General features: G+C 41.5%; 1 protein-coding gene across 2 annotated transcripts; it reads left to right on the top strand.

The window, feature by feature from the left end:
- Positions 1–3,539: 3,539 nt before the first annotated feature.
- METTL21A (methyltransferase 21A, HSPA lysine) lies at positions 3,540–12,144 on the top strand (the record flags this gene model as incomplete). Of its 2 annotated transcripts, none has more annotated exons than XM_084250534.1 (3): positions 3,540–3,686; positions 5,288–5,399; positions 11,747–12,144. In XM_084250534.1, 3 exons carry the CDS (start codon positions 3,540–3,542, stop codon positions 12,142–12,144), a joined length of 657 nt encoding a protein of 218 aa, XP_084106660.1. The 2 variants fall into 2 exon arrangements, with proteins under 2 accessions (XP_084106660.1, XP_084106659.1); XM_084250533.1 differs by having other exon boundaries at positions 5,288–5,403; positions 11,673–12,144.
- Positions 12,145–21,534: the final 9,390 nt, after the last annotated feature.

The following is a 21,534-nucleotide window of genomic DNA, read 5'->3' as shown; positions in this document are numbered from 1 at the left end:
TGCCAAGTGACATAAGTCAGACAGACGCTGTATGATCTCATAAACGGAATCTTTAAAAAAAAAAAAGCCACATTCACAGAAACAGAATAGAATGATGGTTGCCATGGGTTGGGAGTGGGGAGGGAGATATTGCTCAAAGGTTAAAAGCTTCCAGTTATGAGTAGATTTTGGATCCAATATTTATCAAGGTAACTATATTTAACAATACTGTATTATATACTTGCTAGTTGTTAAGAGAGTAAATCTTAAAAGTTCTCAACATGCATACACACAAATTGCAATTATGCAGGGTGTTAACTAGCCTTATTGTAATTCTTTCACAATATATACATGTATCAAATCATATTGTATACCTTAAACTTACTATGCCAATTACGTCTCAATAAAGTTGGAAAATAAATAAAACAGAACAAAAATATGGTGACAGCTATCTCACCAGGAAGATATACAGACGGCAAAAAGGCATATGAAAAAAATAATTCATTATCATATATCATTAGGGAATTGCACAGTAAAACAACTAGACATGCCTATCACAGTGGTTAAGATCTAAAACACTGACAACACTAAATGCTGGTGAGGATGGGGCCCAACAGGAACCCTCATTCATTGTGGATGGAAATCAAAATGGTACAGCCACTTTGAAGGGGCTGTCTGGCAGTTTCTTATAAAACTCAACACACCCTTACCATAACACCAGTAATCCTATCCTCAAAGGAGTTGAATAAAACAATCAGTGGTTGCCAGGGGTTATGGCACAGGGAGGCGGGATGAATAGGTGGCGCACAGAGGATTTTTAGGGAAGTGAAAGGACTCTGTACCATACAGTAATGGTGGGTATATTTCATTACACATCTCACCAATCTCATAAAACCTACAACATCAAGAGTGAACCCTAACCCTATGGGTGACAATGATTTATCAAGGTGGGTTCAGCAGTTACAACAAAAGTGCCAGTCTGGTCTGCGATGTTGACAACGGGGGAGGCTAAGCACGCGTGGGAGCAGGGAGTTTAGGGGAAACCTCTGCACCTTCTTTGCTGTGAACTTAAAGTTTGCTGTGAACTTAAAGCTGCTTCAAAAATAAATTCTACTGCACGAAGATGTCAACATAAACAAGTGAAACGATAAAACAAGCAAAGCGAAACAAAACTGATTGAACACTTTCACTTTGGTAAGCTTCAAATTTCACTTCAAGTCACTTTTGACAGTCTCGGGTGGAAACGTTTATGCAAACCTGCCCAGAGGCCTCGCACGCCCCCTGCGGGGTGGCAGGGGTGCCGGGGTAGGGGGTGTCAAGGGAGGGGTGACGGGGGCGGTGACAGGAAGTTTCAGCTGACAGCACCAGGGAAATCTCCGGGAAGCTCTTAAAAAATGTCAACGCTCTGACTCCACCGCACACCAGCTCACACTTTCGGGTGGCAGGACCCGGAATCCGGCTAAAGGGAGCAGAAAGGCGCAGAGTTTCTGCTGCTGTGCAGCCGGGGCGCACCATCACCGTGAGAGGCGGCTGCAGGGAGGGGTGAGGCGTGGGAGTCAGGGTCGGGGGAGAAAAGGGAACTTTCCCTGGAGAAGGGTGCGCCCCACCCTGGCCCCCACGCCCCAGGGCGGGTATACCCGTGGCACAGCGGGTGCCACGCTGTCAGCAGCTTTCAAGCCAGGAGTGGGTGTCCCAAGGGCAGGTACGCGAACCGTCTCCCCCGGAGGAGAGAGACGAGGGCCAGGGAGTCCGCGCCACCGTCGGGGTCAGAGTCGAGTCGGGATCCCCACGCGCCCCGCCCGTCTCCGGCCGGGGGTGCCACCCCAGCCAGGGCACCAGAGCACGCTCGGTTCGCGCTCCCGGCTAGAAGCGCTTTGTCCCTGTCCCCGCCCGCCTTGACCCCGACCCCACTCGGGAGACGCGGGCACGCAGGGGAGACCGTGTGTTCTTCGGGGGAACTTTTTCCTACACCCGCCTGACTGGCCGCCTTTAAAACGAAAACCGGGGCCTCTCTGTTGGCGCAAGGGGTTAAGCACCTCACTGTGAAGCAATCCGCAGCCTCTGCAGCACGAGTTCGATCCCTGGTTCAATCCCTGGTTCAATCCCTGGTTCGATCCCGGCCGGCCAGGGAGAGACCCGAGAGACCCACCCAGGCGCGGCAGCCCTCCCCTGGCGCGCCCGCGGCTCCCTCAGCAGCGTGTTTCTGTCAGTCTCCTGTTCTGCTCCCCGCTCCGTCTCTGGTGGATCCTCTCACCCCCACACCTCTGGCCTGTACCCCAGCTCTTGTATGCAAAAATAAATAAATCTTAAAAATATATATATATATAAATAAAACGAACACCAACGCGCCCGCGGGAGAACCAGCCCAGAGAGGCGGGGCGCCGGCGCGGCTCCCTCTCGCGGGGCGTCTCGGGCGGCGCTCGAAGCCGGGGCGCAGGGGCACGCACGGGGGCGCTGGCTCCCCCACGCGCGGCCACGCACCCCCTTCCCTCCGCCCCGCGCCCGCGGCAGCCCCACCCGCCCGGGCGCTCCCCGGGCTCCCCGCTGGGCGTGGGGGGGCGCCGGAAGCGCGTGTCTCCGGGGCGGGGGCCCCGCCGGCCTCCCGCGCGCTGCCCGGGCCCTTTAAGGCGGGGTTTTCCGCCGCCGGCCTCGGGGGGCGGGGCGGGGGGCGCCGGCGGGGAACGCGGCGCGCGGGGCCGTCTCCCGAGCCGTGAGTAGCGACCAGGCCGCGCCGCGGGCCCCGGTGAGTGGCGGGCCCGGCTCTGGGGCGGCCTCAGCGCGGCCCTGGGGCCTCGAGCCCCCTAGCGGTGAGGCGGGCGCCCCGCGCCGAGGAGGCCCGGGGGGCGCGCGCCCGAGTCCTCGCCACCCCCGCCCTCCCGGCGGCCGCGGTAGGAAGTACGCACCTGGCGGCCCCGGAGAGGGCCGGGCTGGGCGGGTTTGGGGGTGCTCAGTTCCTCGTGTCTGTTGTCTGTGTCCAGTCCCGCGGAGGGGGAGCTGCGGCCCCGCGTCTGCCCCGCCGTGTCCGAGGCCGGCTCCCCAGACCACGGACACCCACTCCGAGTGCGCGTTCGGGGCGCTGTGAGCGCGATCGGACGCCCCGACTGGGAAGGGATGGCGGGCGGGCCGAGTGGAAACGAGAAACCACTCTGGGGGTTGCAGCTGCGGTCAGCGCGGGGCTGGGCAGCTTAGCGTCCCCGGCTCGCACCCCCAGGGCCCTGGGCACTCTCCGCCGCTGGGCCGCCCGGAATTCAGAATGGTCACCCCAGAGCGCCTAGGGCACCCCGCAGGAGTCGTGCCGTTCAGGCTCTTATGCCCCAAGGCCGCCCTTGACGTGAATTCAGAGCAAATCCTCACTCCCCACTAGCCTCGGAGGAAGAGCCCCGCGAAAGGAGGTGGATGCAGTCTCCCCTCAGCTCTGCCTTCTTGTGACTGTAAGCTGGCCTCAACACGCACGTGGAGCCACTTGAGAGAACGAATTTTGTGGCCAGAGCATCACCAGGATTATTTTGCCTAACAGGTTTGAGGGAGCAGAGAGGCCTTCTGCTCGGGGCGCAGGCGAAATGGCCCTGGTGCCTTATGACGAGAACGCGGCCGTGGGGCTGCAGAAATTCCACAAGCCTCTTGCCACCTTCTCCTTTGCAAACCACACGATCCAGATCAGGCAGGACTGGAGGCAGCTGGGAGTGGCCGCGGTGGTTTGGGATGCGGTGAGTAAGCAAGCCCCAGGGGGTGAGTGGGTGCATGGGGGGGGTGTGTGTTGGGGGGGGGTTCTGGAAAAGAGCCTCCTTTGATTCCAAGACTGCCCTTTATTTTTCCAAAAGTACTTCTTCACTGAGATACGGTTCGTAAGCCACGAATTTCACTTATCTAAAGAGTGATTTTTTTAAAGTTAATTCAGAGTGGTGCAGTCATCACCACTCACCATTTTGAAATATTTTCATCATCCCACCCCCTCTAAAAAAACTTCTACCCATTGGAATCACTTCTCTGCCCTCTCCGCCTCCTCAAATAGGTTGTATTTTAAGGTTGAAGGAAGGGGAGCTGAGCAATGTTTAAGGACTTGGACTTGCCAGTAATTTACAGGAAGAGGTTGGGAGGGAGGACTCGAAGGAAGGCAGGTGCCCCTAACTGCTTGAGACAGTCATCAGGTTCATTTTTAAGTTAAAAAAAAAATTAAGTACTGCACAGAGAATGTTGAAAGTGCCAAATCGCAAAAGGAAAATTATGTGTTTTCTTTTTAAGTTTTCCATCAGTGTAGTGGGTACAAAATCATACTGTAATTGCTTTTTTACTTCGCCCAGCACCACTTGTGACACTGACTTGCCCTAGCACCTCACCTGCGACTCAGTGGGAGTCAGTTACTGTTGAATAAATGGCTGGCATAGATAGTTTTACAATCTGCAGTTAGCACTGTGTTAGGGTTGGTAAAGAAACGTTTAGAACTACAAATCATAATATAGCCTAATGATACCGCTTCTCGGAATCTAGTCCAAGACAACCGTGAAAAAATATTCCAGAAGTGATAATGATAATTAATAACAAGGAATGGCCGAGCCTCCTAAAGAAGGAATTGCCAGCTATACTAACAGTATGTGGCCCTGAAAAACATTATATTAAAAAAATTATGTTAACAGTGCTTTAATAGAATCATATAAAATGCTAATTCAGACATCTAGTATCCAGAACTTTTGCCAAAACTTAACTCTTGATGTCCGGCAGATGTGGGCCACTATGGGGTAATGCCTGTTAGGGACTCAGGGGGGTGAGACACAGCTCAGGAGCCTTGGACTCTGGGTGAAGTTGTGGCCTGGCTGACTTAAAGCTTGATTTAGGAACTAGACAGTCCCTTAAACAAACTCAGAGGCTGTTCAGCTCTGCCAGGGTAGTTTTGCAGATCCCAAGTGTGGAAGTACTGTGACCCCTTGAGAAATTTACCTTCCCAGACTCAGCAGGACCCATCATGGAGGGTGGTGTCATTGACCAAGGTGCTGCTGTTCCTCTTAGGGACTTAGGTGGGACCAGGCAGCCTTGCTGCAGGGCTTGATGCTTCCCAACAGCGGCTGAGTTGCTGCTGATGTAAAACTAGGAATTGAACCTTGCAGTGGGAGAGGGGTGTGGGGTAAATCTAGGAATTGAACCTTGCAGTGGGAGAGGGGTGTGGGGTGCCTTTCTGCCAGTGCAGTTAGCCTACTTGAGGGCACCGAATCTTAACCACCAGACCACCAGGGAGTGTCAGTAAACCTACTTGGAAACCCTTCAGCTCCCCAAGCAATGTTGGCTTTAATTATATTGCTGTGTTTTGACTCAGGCTGTCGTTCTTTCCACCTATCTGGAGATGGGCGCTGTGGAGCTCAGGGGCTGCTCTGCCGTGGAGCTGGGTGCTGGCACAGGGCTGGTGGGCATAGTGGCTGCCCTGCTGGGTGAGTGTGGCGCTGTGGCTTTACCCCTTTATGAAAGGAACTCATTTAGAAGTCTCATGATGCAACACCCATTACTATCTTCCCGTAGCTGGGTTATATTCCTTTCTCCTGTACTTACGAGTTATGGGCCCGCTGCTGGTGCTGTTAACTCCAGTGAGTTAATTTCTCCTCTCTCTCATCCTGTCACTTATACTCTGCATGGGAGATCACCTTGCCCCCTCCAGTTCTTTCTGTGTGTCCTTGGTCCTAGTACTGCACTTGCCACACAGGGCAGAAAGAGATGGTTTTTTCCTTTTAAAGTACTTTCATTTCTTGTAACCTTAGTCATCTATTCTTGGTTCAGGGCAGACCCGCCCTGTGCCTAGCACAGATTTAGGTACTACACCCAGAGGCGTGAGCAAGGCAGCGAGAGCGCTCCTCTTAGAGTGTTTCCAATGTAACCCTAACTGGGGGAGAGGAAGGAAAGGAAAAGTTACCTTAGAAAGCAGGAAAAAAAAAAAGTGTGATGAAAAATGCTAATGAGATTTTCCTCTTAAAAGCAGAAGTAGCTGCTCACCGCTGGCAGTCAAGTTCAGGCTGCTCTGTCCTTAATCCGGCCTCACTGTGGCCTGGCCTGCATGGCGGGTCTTCTCGGAAATCTTGTTAAGTGGTGAAATGAGGGCTTGTCAGCTAATGGAATCTAGTGGATTGTGGAGTTAAAATATGAATCCTATTGACTCTCAAACCCTGATTCTTAGTTTGAAAAGCTCCACCCGGTTTTATGCTACTTGGAAACTATTTTTAGAAAAAAAATTCCAATTAAAGGTCAGACTCTGTAAGTTGGGGTAGGGTCAGAGAATCCGGGTTTTTAATTTCTCAGGTGGTCTGATGCCTAACCAAGTTTGGGGACCACTGTCTTAAAATAGAATGCTCAGAAAAAAAATTGTCTCTTCATTTTCTACGATTCCAGTGCAAGTCTCCATTGAACTTTGAACTTACATGTTTCACTGAAAAGCTGCCTGCCTCATCCTGGCTATTTCTCAGCACCTCAGACAATACACATTTGAATTTCAACTCTTCTTCCCTTTTCAAACTTTCCCTTTCTCTTTTGTTCTGAGCTAACCTCACTATTTAAGTAGTCGCTCTAGTCAACTCCTTGACCCGTTCCGCCACACTCCCACCCCATCCCTAGAGCCTCGCTGATTCATCTTTTACTGTGTCTTGATTCTCTTCCTCCCTTTCTGTTCCCACTGCCTGGTAGGAACTATCATCATTTCTGTGATTATAACCACATTCCCACCTGGCTTTTCTGTCTGCTTTGTCTTCACAACCCAGTCTCTGAGAGGAAAAATGGGACCCACTTTCCTAATGGGCCAGAGTGGCCTGTATCAGCCATTCCTCTGCCTCCCCACTGCCTGCAGCCTAAATCTCAGGTGCCTTAGAGAGGCTCTGCGATTTCATTCTGCCTGACTCTTCAGCTTTACTCTTTTTTTTTTTTTAAGTTTTATTTTTATTTCTGCATACAAGAACTGGAGTATGGGTCAGAGGTGTGGGTGGTGGTGGTGGGGGTGGTGGTGGTGGTGAGAAGACACACTAAAGACAGAGAGGGGAGCAGAACAAGCAGATCTACTGAAACACACTGCTGAGGGGAGCAGGGGGCGAGGCAGGAGAGGTCTGCTACGCCGTGTGGGTTAAGCTCCCTGGCTGGGTATCGAACTCAGGCCGCAGTGGCTGGTGATAACTTGATGTCTCTGAGACTTTAAGCCCTGTGCCACCAGGGAGGCCCCCCAGCCTTACTCTTTTGCAGGGTGATTGCACTGTTTGAATTCAAGGGGCACACAGACACTGCTTTTGGTTTGTCCCTTCTGCCTTGAATGTTCTTTATCTGTTTTCCCTTGGCTAATGCCACATTTTTAAAAGTGTAAGCTTAGAATTCCCTTCCTTCCAAAATCTTTCTTTAACCTTTGTACCTCTTGAAAAATTTCACCTCTGTTGCCACATAATTTCCTGGCACACCCATTTCCTAGATTCCACTCCACATATTGGGTCCCATTATGTCTACATGTCTCTCTTCCTCATGAGACTGAGTTCCTAGAGGGCAAGGATTTTCTCACTCCTCTCTGTAGCTCTAACACATAGTGTGTGAGCAAATGTTGAATAAATGCAGGCATTGCTTATAGAACAAAAAGCTAAAAGTTATGACAGATATTTACATTTTCTTTTTCCATTACCAAGGGAGTGACAGCAAGCTATTTTGTCTTACTGGATCAGTTTTCATTAGTTTTTTTGTGAACTAAGACTGCCTCATTTCCTCATATCCATTGTAATCTCAGAGGCTCACCTCACCTTTCCTCGCTTGATCTTTTTCACTAGGGACAGATCTAATTAAGTGCAGCTCCCACATGTTCCAAGTCTGTGCCTCTGGGTGGGTGTGGCTGGACGAGATGTCCTTCTGCTGGGTCTCATCTAAAACCCCGATCAAGAAACTTGAGAGTGCTCTTGGTGCTGCTTAGAAGACACACCCTACCTTCTCTCCTGTCTGCCCACCTCTGTTCCTTCCTTCTCCATTCGCTGTCCTTGTCCCTTAGCTGATGACATTTCTCCTTTCATTGAGCACATTGAAACAATCAGAAGAGAACTTCTCTAACCTTCCATTACTGCCTTTAACCCACCTGCGTCTCTGCCTTTGTGCAGGTGCAGATGTCTGCCTGACATGGCCAGTCCCTCCTCACCTGTTCAGACATTGCTCCAGTGCTGTTCTCGCCTGCATCTACCTGTTCATTCCCACTAGCACACAAACTTGTTGTGTTTCTCCCACCTAAAAATTGACTGACTTTTAAATCAATTTAAACTTAAAAACCAGCCAGTTATTAGTAGCTGATTCTTGGTCTGTGGCAGGAAATGTGTAAGACAACCCAAAAATATCTTGTCATACCAGGTAGCAAGGGAGTTCTCCCAGGTAACTGGGGCTGTGTCAAAAGTCCACTGGCAAATGATTGGACAATTTGAACAGCAGCAATGATAACAGCAATGGATTTAATACATCAGATATATTTAACCCATGAGTTCATAGCACAAAACAAAAATGTAAACCTAATTAGTCATCTTTGGAGGATATTAGAAACCAACTCTTTGAAATCATATTTAAAAATGGGGGAGAGGGCACAAAAGTTATCTTTCTGTTTTATACAAAATGAGTAACCACATTGAAAGAAACTTCCCTTTAAAGAAATTTCCTGAGCAAATGCAAAAGGATCTAATGAAGTAAGGATCTGGACATTGGGTATTTGTAGCTGCCTTACCTTGTGAAAATGGACCCTTTCACATCTCACAGAATGAGATCTGAGGAAAATGCACCACCACCTCTGAGAGGGTCTTGTAAAAAAAAATCAAACTCAGGGCCTCCCTGGTGGGTCAGGGGTTAAGATGCAACCTATGAAGCTATCCACAGACACTGAAGCATGAGTTCAATCCCTGGCCAGGGAGCTACCCACATGGTGCAGCAGACCTCTCCTGACTCACCTGCTGCTCACCTCAGCAGTTCATTCAATCTACCTGTTCTGTTCTCCACTCTGCCTCTGGTGAATCCTCTCACCCTGCACACCTCTGGCCTGTACCCAGCTCTTGTATGCATAAATAAATCTTTAAAAAAAAAAATCAAACTCAGATTGACAGAGGACAGAGGAACTATACAAATGGTAAAATTTACAAAATTGTAGTAAACTATAGGACAAAATAATTGTTTTTTTTTTTTTCCCTAAATTGCAAGGACAAAGACATAGAAAGGAACTGATAGATTGAAAGAAACTTGAGGCATTCTCTGTGCTCTTCCTCATAAGCAAATGAAACCACAGGCAAAGCTGTAATGTTTAGGGATGGACATTTGGGTGATTAAACTCGTGACTCATGAGGAAGAGTCCCATGAGAGTCAGGAGAGGGACCCCTCACAGGAGGATTTGAGGGGTGGCTTGTGACAGGGTGACGAGGGTGGTTACAGCAAGGGACGAGCCACCAGCCTCCTCCATCTGAATTAGTGTGGGGTCTCCTTGATTGTGGCCCTGCCTCATTACTAGGAGTTCCTTTAAAACCCAAGTTAGAAGCTAGCTCATTGGCACTTCTGTTTAGCAGTCGCTAGTGGCTTCCCATGGTGCCCAGAGGTCAGTCTTTTCAAAATACAACCTATAAGACCCTAAACAACCTGCCTCCCTCCCTTTCTCTGATCTCATCTCCTACTATCTCTTCTGCATTCATTCATTCATTCCAGCCACTCTGGCCTCCTCACCTGCACCCCCTTTAGGCCTTTGCACCTGTTCTGCTGCTACCCTTGATATGTACTCTGTAATTCCCTCACTTCCTCTATGCCTTTACCTGAGTTGCCTCCTCAGTGAGGCCTTCCCTTTCTACCCAATCTACGATTTCACACCCACCTCCCTTACTAGCAAACATTTCATGTCTCCATTGTTTTCCTTATTCTGTCTCTCCAACCAACATACCAGATATTCCACTTTAAAAAACCTCTTATTGTCTGTCTCCTCAGTTGAATGTAAGCTCTATGTGGATAGGGGTTTTTGGCCTATGATTGATGGTAGGTATTTGTAGAGTGGATGAATATCAGGATCCTGTTAAAACTCCAGGGATATATTTAGAAGTAGCTTTAGATATCCTGAAACATTAGAGAAGATGTACCTCTAAAAGCTATTAAAATGAACACTGAGGTGATGTACAAAGACTAGGTCACTTCATTGTTGCCAGCGAAAGTACTTTGTAGATGGTTAAGAAATCTAAAGATAAAACTCTTAAGTCAACAAGGAAGAAGGCCATCTGTGACTTTAATCATCAAGAGAAATGAGCAGTGTCACTGAATTCTGTTTATAGGCAACACATTGAGTAGCAAATGTGGTCTAAGTGGTAGGTCCGTGCTTGTAAAATTGAACAACTTGAACAAGACTATAAAAGTCAAATGGAATTACATACCACCCTAATATTATGGGTCAAGATATGTGACATTGAAATGTTTCATACCAATGCTTACTGGCACTCTCTGGCATACCATGGGGACTGCCCGTGGAGATTACTAGCTGAAGAAGCATGCAAATAAATAATTTTATGAAAGAATAAAACATAATTTTAAATTGCAGAATCTATGGGGCCAAAGCTTAGCAGAATTGTACTTATTGTCACTACATGTAGATGAGGTGTTTCAGAGTTTCATCTTAAGAAAGTTTCATCTTTCAACTAGCAGTTCATTCTTCTCTCAGTCTTACTGGTTCAAAAAAAAATCACATCTTTTAATTCATTCCACAAGAAACAGATTAATAAAATACTGCCTCATTATTTTATGCATTGCATGTAGAAACTTAGCTCTTATATAACATGATCTCATCTTACCCCTTTGTATTTTAATAAAATCTAGTAGTTTCTAAATTTACCATTTTCCAATAATTAGGTATTACATAAATATAGGTTGGCAGGACTGGGATTCCTGCATAGCCAGTTAACTCTTCCTTAATTCTTTTTAAAGTTTTGACTCCAGAAAGTAGCCTCTCTCTATTTTTGGTATCTTGTCATCTTTATAATCATTTACAACTAGATTTTCATTCTTGGATGGTTTTACACTGAGACCTACTGATTTGAGTTGGGAGCTAATGAGTGAAGCACAGACAGCTGGCGAGGGTGGGCCAGCTCTGCCTGCAGAATTCAGAAGCATCAGCCTGTCCACTTGGGACTCTGCATTTTATAAATACAACTTGAGCAAATAGCAAGTTTGTCAGTGACAAAACAAGGTTTACTTTTACTAATAGGCAGTGCAAAAGGAGCTACTGATCATTAATTTGATCTGCTGCAGCCGGCCATGAAGGGCATGATCTTTTGCACATCAGGAGGTAATTTAGAGACCCTCAGCCTGCCTTTTTCATTTTTATTTTTTATTTTATATATTTTTTACATCATTTTTCATTTTTTGCACAATGTATGCATTTTCATTTTGGTTATAGTCCCCATACAATTCCCACCTCCCTTAGTTTGACCATAATCCCTCTCCCCCCACCCCCCTTAGTGTGTCTCTGGTTCAAGAAGATTTGGTACATATACACAATGGAATATTACTCAGCAAACAAAAAAGATAACCTTATGCAATTTGCAGCAACATGGATGGAGCTGGAAGGGATCATGCTCTATGAAATAAGCCAGAAAGAAAAATTCCAGATGGTCTCACTCCTAGCAGGAATTTAGAAAACCTAAATAAGGGACCAGGAAAAAGACTAATTATAATAAAGTGAAAATTGAAACCATCAGTCTGCCTTTTAACTTGAGTCCTAACCTATTAGTTGTACTGATGTTTACATTACTCTCTCTGTCCCACATTCTAGGTGCTCAAGTGACTATCACGGATCGAAAAGTAGCATTAGAATTTCTTAAGTCAAATGTTCAAGCCAACTTACCTCCCCATATCCAACCCAAAGCTGTTGTTAAGGAATTGACTTGGGGACAAAATTTGGGGAGTTATTCATCTGGAGAATTTGACCTGATACTTGGAGCTGATATCATATATATAGAAGAAACATTCGCAGATCTTCTTCAAACATTGGAACATCTCTGTAGCAACCACTCAGTGATTCTTTTAGCTTGCCGAATTCGCTATGAACGGGATAACAACTTCTTAGTGATGCTGGAGAGGCAATTTACTGTGAGTAAAGTTCACTATGACCCTGAAAAAGATGTACATATTTACAAAGCACTGAAGAGAAACCAGAGGGAGGACTTATAATTGACCATATTTATAGGAATGTTGTCATTGAGTGTGTCAGTAGAGATCTTAGACTGGAACTCTAACAATATTTCATAAAATGGCTTCCTGAACACAAAGTGTAAAGGTTCTCATCAGACAGCACAATGTGAGGTTTTACAGCAGAGCCCCATGTGTTCCATTGCGTTTTTTGGTCATATTTTACTCTGAAGTTCAATTAACATTTAAAGGCAAGTCCAAGACTTTTGATTTATGTCATTTCTGTATCCCATACCGCTCCCTTTTCATTCCCAGTTCTGACAACCTGGTACAAAGGCATCTCCAGTGTAGTAAGGTTGTTTGAATGAGGCAATATCATGCACATCATATATATATAAGGTCTGATTTTCTAACTTTGAGTATTAAACAAGGGGTTTAACAGACATTCCCTGAGCTTTTAATGCTCCTGAAATCTTTTGTCTGCCTCACCTGTAGGTCTTAAATACTTTTGGTTGTTTTGTGATTAGGGTAAAAGTCTTCTGAGTCTCATACCCTGTTTTTTTGTTGTTGTTGTTTTTTGGCGGGGGGCTGTTTCAGACAAATAAACAAAGAAATAATAAAAATAAAATTTTATTTACTTTTTGAAAGCTCCATGGATTTCTTTGTGCTGTGACTTGTGACTTGGTTACCTTCAACTCAAAAGCCGTTCCGTTGTTTTTCCCTTTCTCAGATGTGATTTTACATTTCTTTCCTGGACTTCTGCCTCCTTACAATGCATAGAATGACAATGAAAACAAGCTTTAAATTTCATCTCTCTGTGACAGGTTATAATCTCCTTCCATGTTGTACTTGCAATGCTTCAGTATTCCCTAGGACACTGTAAGCCTCCTGCCTTTTACATTGTTGCCCTCCCTAGTATCTAGTATATCATAACCAAATAAAAATGATTATCTTTGATATATTTTATAAAGTCATACACACAACCCCCTTTTATTACAATGTAAAAGTTTAAACAACAGCTTAAAAAATTTAGACCGCAATAGTATTATAATTGTAGTATGGTATTTGGTACTAGGCATAAATTTCTTTGGTTAAACATTAGAAACAAGATGTTTTTCTTAACCTTTATTGAGTATCTTGGATATGACAATACCCATTACATTTTTACATATGTTTTACTTAAAGGCAAATAAAAATTTTGAGCATTCTATCATGTAGCAGAATAACATAATTAAGAGACATGCACGAGTTGCAAATAGCCACAGCTTGCCAGATCCACAAAATGCTAGTCCTGTGCCATCAACATGGAAGGTCTTTCAAAACAAGAAAAAAAAGTCCTGAAATACCATTAACACTGTAATGAAAGGCCAATCTCATTTATGCGTTATTATAAATGAAGTTTGGCTCTTGTAATTAACATCCCTAACTTTGGGTGGGAATGGAGAACTTCGACAAGATGCCTGGATGTCCTATCGAATGAAGTAAACAGTGATTGGGTTGTTTTCACAATTTTTTAAAATTTTATGTATTTTTTACATCATTTTTCATTTTTGCACAATGTATGCATTTTCATCTTGGTTATAGTCCCCATACAATTCCCACCCCCCTTGTTTTGATCAGAAGGGATTAAAGGAAATTTTTCTCGACCAAAAATAGAAGGCAAGAAAAATTCAACAGCAGTTGGGTTGTTTAAATGAAAATGAAATGATTTTCTTAAGTTTAAAATGTTACTGGTCAGGCATCCTGGGGAAATAAACTCAAAATGGAGGTTAGGGTGCAGAAAGTTAAAATGCGCATGCTTTCTTGACCACCATCTCTGAGGGATTAAAATAAGCGGGGTTGAGGAACAGGGTGAGGTTGGCCTGGAATGAGTTAAAGAAGTCCTCATCAAATCCTTCAATGCTGGGATGGCCCTGCAGTCAGTCATATTGAGGCAAGGGGATAGGCCTTTGTACCCATGTGATGATCAGTCAGTGAATGTAGGGACATGACCTTGAACTAAACAGAGGGACTCTGTTTACAGCCACCACCCACCAACACTGGCAGTATTGGAGAAATGAGGGCTTTGGAGGTGTGTGTATGTGTTTTTGGGGTGGGGTGGGGGGAGTAAGGTGGGGGGTTGTGGAGAAGGAATCTACCTGGATAGCATGAAAGGATTAATGTATCCCATAAACTTGTATTTTAAGTATGCTTGTTTTATCCTCAAGGATAGAAGCATAGTCTAAACCTATTTTACTAATAAGCCTTGATTCTCACACAGGTCATTTATTCACTGTCACACTGTTAAGTTATACAGTGGGTTTTGGTAATTTTTTCTCCAGTTAAAACCAAATACTGCTGCCAAGGTTCCCTCTTAATGGTATCTTGCTTTTAGTTTATGATAGACTTATCCAAAACCATGGTGCCATCTTCAAATAGTTTCTAGTAGGACATTTATTCTTTCATATAAAAGAATCAGAATTCTAATCAAAATCCTTTACCGCAATTGAATGATAGGAAAACTTTCATGGCAAAACCCAACATTGTCTGCAATGTGTTATCTTAGCACACATAATGTATGCTCCTAGAAGACAAGGACTATACCTCGATTATATTCTTCAGTTGTTAATAAAGAACCTTGTTCATAAAAGTTCAGTAGCATTTAACTCATGTAGATTCCTTTAGCATAGATCTTGTATTGAACTACCTAACTTTGCTTTATTCTCTTTGCTCAAGGTGTAAAGGATAAATTCTCAGGCAGGGATAGAAAAAAATAAAAGCATACTCTCAATAACAAAATGATGCAATATTTAAGAAAACAAACATGAAAATTTAAGTACTTAAAAAAAATCACTTTATAATGTACCCAGTATTGTTGTAAGGTCCTAGATAGGGTCTGACTTAATAGTTGGTGAAACAGATGACCGATTTCAGTGTTAAGAGAATTAATCATTATTTTGCTGTTCCCCAGAACCTCCACAAAGACACAAGTAGCATTTTCAAAGTCCTCTAACAAGAGTGAGGGGAGATAACACAGTGGATATAGAGCCCTTCTCTGGGATGCTGGAGACTTGATTTCTTTTAGCACAGACATGAAGTCAGAGCAGTTCCTTATGTTTTTGGGTTATTTTCTGCTTTACAGATTGAGGGTTTGTAATATACAATTTTGTTTCTGCTCTAAAAGTCATGTTGTGCTTTTCCCCCTTGTTAGGGAATGATCAAAATTTAATAACACTACAAACAATGGCATATTGTTTTTTTTCTTACCAAGAACCACCGTTTCTTTAATAAGAAAAAGAAGGCCCACCTATCATAACCTTGTATATGGCTGGTTCTGCTTCTTTCAACTTTTCTTCTAAAAGATTGTGAAGATTAACATAAAAATATACTAACGAACATGATTTTAGTTAACAGGTTCTTTAATTCTTAGAAAACAATTTCCAAATATGAAGCAATACTTAAATGGTTTCCACTTCTCAGTATCTATGCTGAAGCTATATTAGCTTATAGTATCTATATCATCTATATTTGTGTATGTCTGCAACAGTCAAACGTTACGAACCACCTGAACAGCCACAAGAGGGTTCTGGTTAAACTACCTATTCGATGGGATACTACATACTTGTTAGAAAGATTTGTAGATATATACTGAAACAGAACTATTGCTAAGACACATTCAGTGAAAAAACCATTTATATAAAAAGGGGGACGAGTATACATTTGCATACATTGCACGTATGTACAGATTGTCACTAAAAGCATACAGGAAATTAATGTTTCCTTCAGTACACTGGCAGATGTTAATAAACACATGACAATTAAAAAAAAGGAATTTGAATAAATCCAACTACTTATTTTCAAAAGTTGAATCAGTAGTATGATTGATTTTTATGCTTTGAGCAAAGAGCAGCTTAGCCACACCCACTCATTTTCCGTTTTATATCACAGAACTTTTGAATTACCTGGGTACTTGAGAAGGTATTCTTATTGTTCTTCTAAAGTACACATACATTTTATGACATTAGACAGTCATGTGCCTCCCATTAGCTGTCTCAGTAGGGCAAATCTTCAAATAGGTATTGTTCAGTCTTACTGAAAAAGTGCTAAAAATTCAAAATACAGTAAAATTGCAGATATGATCTTATTGCCTGAGTGTTTTTTGTTGCTGTGCAACACAAGCTTGTGACATATCCTAATGTGATGAATGTTCATGTAACAAAATAACCCTAATTCCACAATGTAGCTTAACACTATTGGCAGAAGCAAAATAAACATTCCATCCCCAAAAAAGAGACTTACAGAGGTTTTAAAAGCATGTTTATGTGACTGCACATAAATGTTTGTGTAAAAAGGGCATTATGACAGTTGATACCACAAAGATTACAGTAAGAAAAAGCACTTTATGACAATATTTCACAAATTCACAAGGATCACTTTAATATACAAAGCAACTGCTACCATTCTGAACACAAAGCATCTAATATGTACATAGTGTTAATAAAATGCATTATAACTCAGTACATTTTTTTCTCTTTACACAGATAAAGCACAAAGATTTAGGTAAAAAAATTAAAACAGGGATGTTTCTAGAATGTAGGGAATTTTGTTAGAAATGTATTTCCCTCATTATAGTTATCTATTTAGTATTCAACTCTAATAGCAACATCAGAGTTAAAAATCAATACCCTGTTTTGTGCTGATAGTTTTGGGGGAGGTATTCTTAACCCCAAATCCTCAAGAAAAAAAAAAAAAAAGCTAAGAAAACCAAACACCTTGCTCTCTAGAAACTTCCCTGATTATTTTATTTCTAAAAAGTTTCAAATGATACTTCTAGGTTTAGAAATAATTCCTTTTTTGGACGGGGATGACAACTGACAAGTGGACAACTCAGTTGGGGACAACTTCACATGGAAAACTGCTAACTAGCACTCTTCTCTGCCACCCCTAATAAATTTAGACCCACAGAATAATGTTGACAAAATTATTTTCTGCTTTTAATATAAATAATTTTATTACATACACACACACTGGAGTGGCACCTGGATAAAAATATGTCTATAAAGCACTTACCAGTTCAATTTAAAAACATAAGAAAATAAACTTCCCAAACATAATGGTAGATCATTTTACTTGGCCAACTAAAGATCATTATCTGCAGGGATTTTCTTTCTTCCCTACCAATTTTTAAACTATCTCAGATTTATTCTGACATCTCTGAGATGTTCTTCAGACAGAAGTTTGGAAATACCGTACAGAATTCTGTAGGCAAGTATTAAATAATGCCTTTATGAAATAGTACAATTTGCAATTTCTACTGTTTGACCCTTTCCAAAGAAACAGCCTGAAGATTGTTCATTTTCATTTTACTTGCTGGTGAGAAAAATCTGAAATGTATCATGTCATACCCAGCTAGGACCTGCACCCACAGTACCAGAATGCAGACAGGTCAATGTTTTCTCTGTGCTAAACAACTCCGCCTGTTCATAATATCAACTTGCTTCACAGGCTTTGTTCTATTTTTTTTTTCTATTTTAATTTTTTTAAAAAATAAATTTCAAGCTAAAACACCTGAAATATAATCCCTCCAAACATTATCTGGTCCCTCTTTAAAGTTTGTCTGCCCCCTGAGGACACATACAAAGGCTTAAGCTACATTCACTAATCAATAAGAACTTATCATAAGCAGATGAGACAGATGGAACTTCAGCACCCTGTTTGATTTATTTGAAATTCTTCCATACTGACTCAGCTTCATGATATGTTCATCCCCCCAGGGATTAGTGCCTCTTCTGGCCATTGATTCTAGAAAGTCAAGGAAACCAGTTCCTAGTACATACAGTGACTGTTCAGTTAACTTAAAAAAAGTCAACGTATCAACATTAAAAGTATTCAAGATGCATGTAAGCCATCCAACATGTTTTAGTTGTGCTTTGTACAACTGAGTGAACAAATTTATCTCACAACTCTTCACTTCTAAGCACAGCTCACTTTCCCCCCTCATCTGAAACCAGTCAAATTTAGGCAGCATTTTTTTTGATGTTAAAGCCAATTTAAAGTGGAAAAAAATTTAGTGAAGTGATTGCATGTGGTTTCCATGATGACAATAATTAAATGCTTTAAAAAATCTTTTACTGTTCTTGACAAATTCATGAATATCTTACATCCTATAGATAGAATTAACATTGGGGTAAGGATAGTTATTCATTCACTTGAATTGCTTTTCCTTCTGTTTTTATCTTTTACCATGATGAAAAAGATAGGGTTCAAACCCACCTTTTTAATTAGGCTAGTCAGGTCTAGTTGCCTGATATGTTTCTTTTACAGATATTTTTAAGCCTAGCCTTTAGGTGCTGAAATAGTATCACATGATTTGAACAGAGGAGATACAAAAGTCAATTTGCAATTGATGAGGGAATTTTCAAGTTGCTAACACCCACACTGGGTCATTTTTAAAAGTGCAAGTTACACCAGACATTTACAAAGAATATAATGTAAATATAACCCAAATAAATATACAACTTTTGTATTAGGTCAATGGGTAACAATATACCTATGATTTCAGGACTACAAAGGCAACAAAATCAAGCCTCTTGAAAATAACTGAAACTGTGTGTAACCACTGTTCTTGAAATCCACTTTAATTCAAAATTTTAAGATAGTAGCTTTATTTAGTCCTGTAAAATGCATCAGACTTTTGATCTTCAAAATAAAGAGACTGTTTTATGCTAATTGCTTGCTCTGTAGCTGATCACAGAATTAAAAACATTAAAAATGGAAAGAAATCTAGATTGAAGTCATTCAAGTAAACAAAAGTATCCTGGTTTAGACAAACTTGTTTCTTCCTAAGCCTTTGTATGATTCCACATGCCACTCCAAATGGTTAGAATGATAAGGATTAGGCCTGAGAGAGAGAAACTTCAGCCAGATGACTTCTGATGGAACAGCCTGCCTGACTGGTATTGTGCTTTCAGATACTAGCACTGCTGCTGACCTACCACTCAAACACATTTTCTGACAAAAATCCCTGCTCAAATGACAACACTAAAATTCCTCCCCCAGGATGATTTCTGAAAAAAGCAGTGGTACCTTTTAGAAGCTATCTTCAAAATGTTCTTACCACTGTTATAGCTGCCAGAGACAAAGCAAAAGAACCCAATACTTTGGGGAGAGGGGGAGTTTTCAAGTGACTAGTAACATTTTAAAAGTATCAAGCCAAAGAAAACTAACAGTAAAAAATAAAATACTTGGAAGAAAAATAGATCATGAGTGCTGGAGTAATGCAGTCCAAGGAACTACCAAAAGGGATGCAATAGAACACGCAAAAATGTAAAATTTCATCTGACCTCAATATACTCTAATACTCAGCATTCCTGACTTAAAAGCTCTCAGAGCTTCAGATTATATACTGTATGTATATATATATATTTACACATATATTATACAAATGCCATTTCCCCCCCTAAGAATATCTAAATGAACAGAGCACCTTTGACAAATTATGGTTGCCAATATGGTACTTGAGTTTGAATAAGAATGAACTTAAAATTGTATCTGACACCAATTTTTTTAATAACATGAACACATTGGATCTAGCCCTTTCTAAACCACTTTTCAGTTAAACACTACCAAAGCTTGAAAACTCATAAGAGTATTATATCAAAAATAAACCCCTCCCACTTAATTTTATTAGTTAAATCTGTCCTATAGATAAAAGTGCCACATGGCCTATATTTGCAAAGTGAGCAATACCAAACTTGCTATTTTCTAAGCAAATCAGTAGCTTATGTACAGATTCCTATGATGACATTTTCATTTCCTTTTTGGCCAATAAAGAAACATTTTTATTGGTATTGTGGCCACGTTTTTGGCTACAGGTATTTTTTTTTTTTAAGTATATCATTTTCTTAATAAAGATTCTCAAAGTAGCATGCTTAAAAACGGACACCTTTTATACCAACTCATTAAAAAAGTCTGCACAAAAGATGCTTAATTTCTATCTGTATAAACTGAAATGTTCAAGTCTCTCCAACTTGTCTAAAACAAATTTCTTACCTCACCTTTAAGCATTAAGTAACTGACTTCAAACCAGTGCAATCATCCTCTAGGTACAAGGATCTTTTGTAACTTACATGTAAGTTATTTATAACTTATAAATCCAACGAGCTATTATGGATATGATTGCCTTGATTTATCAGGGACTAAGACGACGACCAACTTTATAATTAAAAATCTCAATTTTTGAAAAACACTTAACTTTTGAGCATACAATTTGCTAAATACCAGACATTTTTCATTTATAAAAACTTATGACATTCAAAATGTTCAATTTTGACTCATTAAGAAAAGTTCTAGTTTGTGAAAAGATTTGTGATTTTGCTTGGTTTCTGTTTAGCCAGTTTTGGAAAATGACTTAGCTATGCTGGTAAACAAATTTTATGCTGTAACTTTCCCCATTAGCTCAGCAGGATATACATCAAACTTTACAGTTGTTTGAAAGCCTTCTTGAGACTCTGGTGAATTGTCCAAATATAAGACTACATCACTCAATTCTTAGAATGAAGCTCCTTCATAAACTTTGTTCATCCTTGAAAAAAGACAATGGTTTGTTACAAACAAAAATATACCATTTACAAATATTAATTAAAAATTTTACTTTTCAAAATGGACCCAAAAATTAATGCCCATATCTGCATATTTTGTTAACACATAAGAAACTTGACCTTCAAAAATAACCCATGACTAAATATAAAGCAATAATTTTCTAGACTCTTTTTAAAAGGAATACCTTTTCTCAAATGAGAAATTATAATCTAACAATGTCAGTCTCCCATTTCTTTATATCCACCTTAGTCTTACTTGCCTTTAAAGGGTAACTTTAAAATTTATCAGGCTTAATGAGTAATTAATAATTAAAAGTATTGGAAACAATGTATGATACATACAAATACAGACTGTTAATAGGAGTTAAAACAAGTAGCTCCTTTATAAAATGACAAAGGCTATAGAGCATACTCAAAAGCTAAAGCATCACTGTCCTTTTTAGAAGAAAACGGCTTAGTAAGAATGACAATCCAAACAGTCCAGTGTAGCAGTCATTCGAATATGTCTGGAGAAAATTAGGTTTTTTTTTTTACATAAGTCTACACCCTTACGTACAACTGTATCCTTACAACACCTTTCATTAGAAAATTCATTAGGGATCCTTGCTAAAAGTATGTTACTATGGGAAAAAATTTAACATCAGATTTTTCATAACATAACATTTTATAAACAAATATATCACTTTATTTAACATCTTGAAGGCTTTCCTGATGGTGGCATAATGTAAGTGCAAAGGGGAAAGTATAATCAGAGATTTTTTTTTTAAGTAAATGAGTGACAATATAAATATTTTTGAAGCGATGACAAAAACATTTATTTAAAAACCTTGTTATGTAACTCAAGGGGTATGCT

The sequence above is a fragment of the Talpa europaea genome (assembly GCF_964194135.1).
Source record: "Talpa europaea genome assembly, chromosome: 1".
Classification (NCBI taxonomy): Eukaryota; Metazoa; Chordata; class Mammalia; order Eulipotyphla; family Talpidae; genus Talpa; species Talpa europaea.
This window is presented reverse-complemented; position numbering and strand designations above follow the sequence as displayed.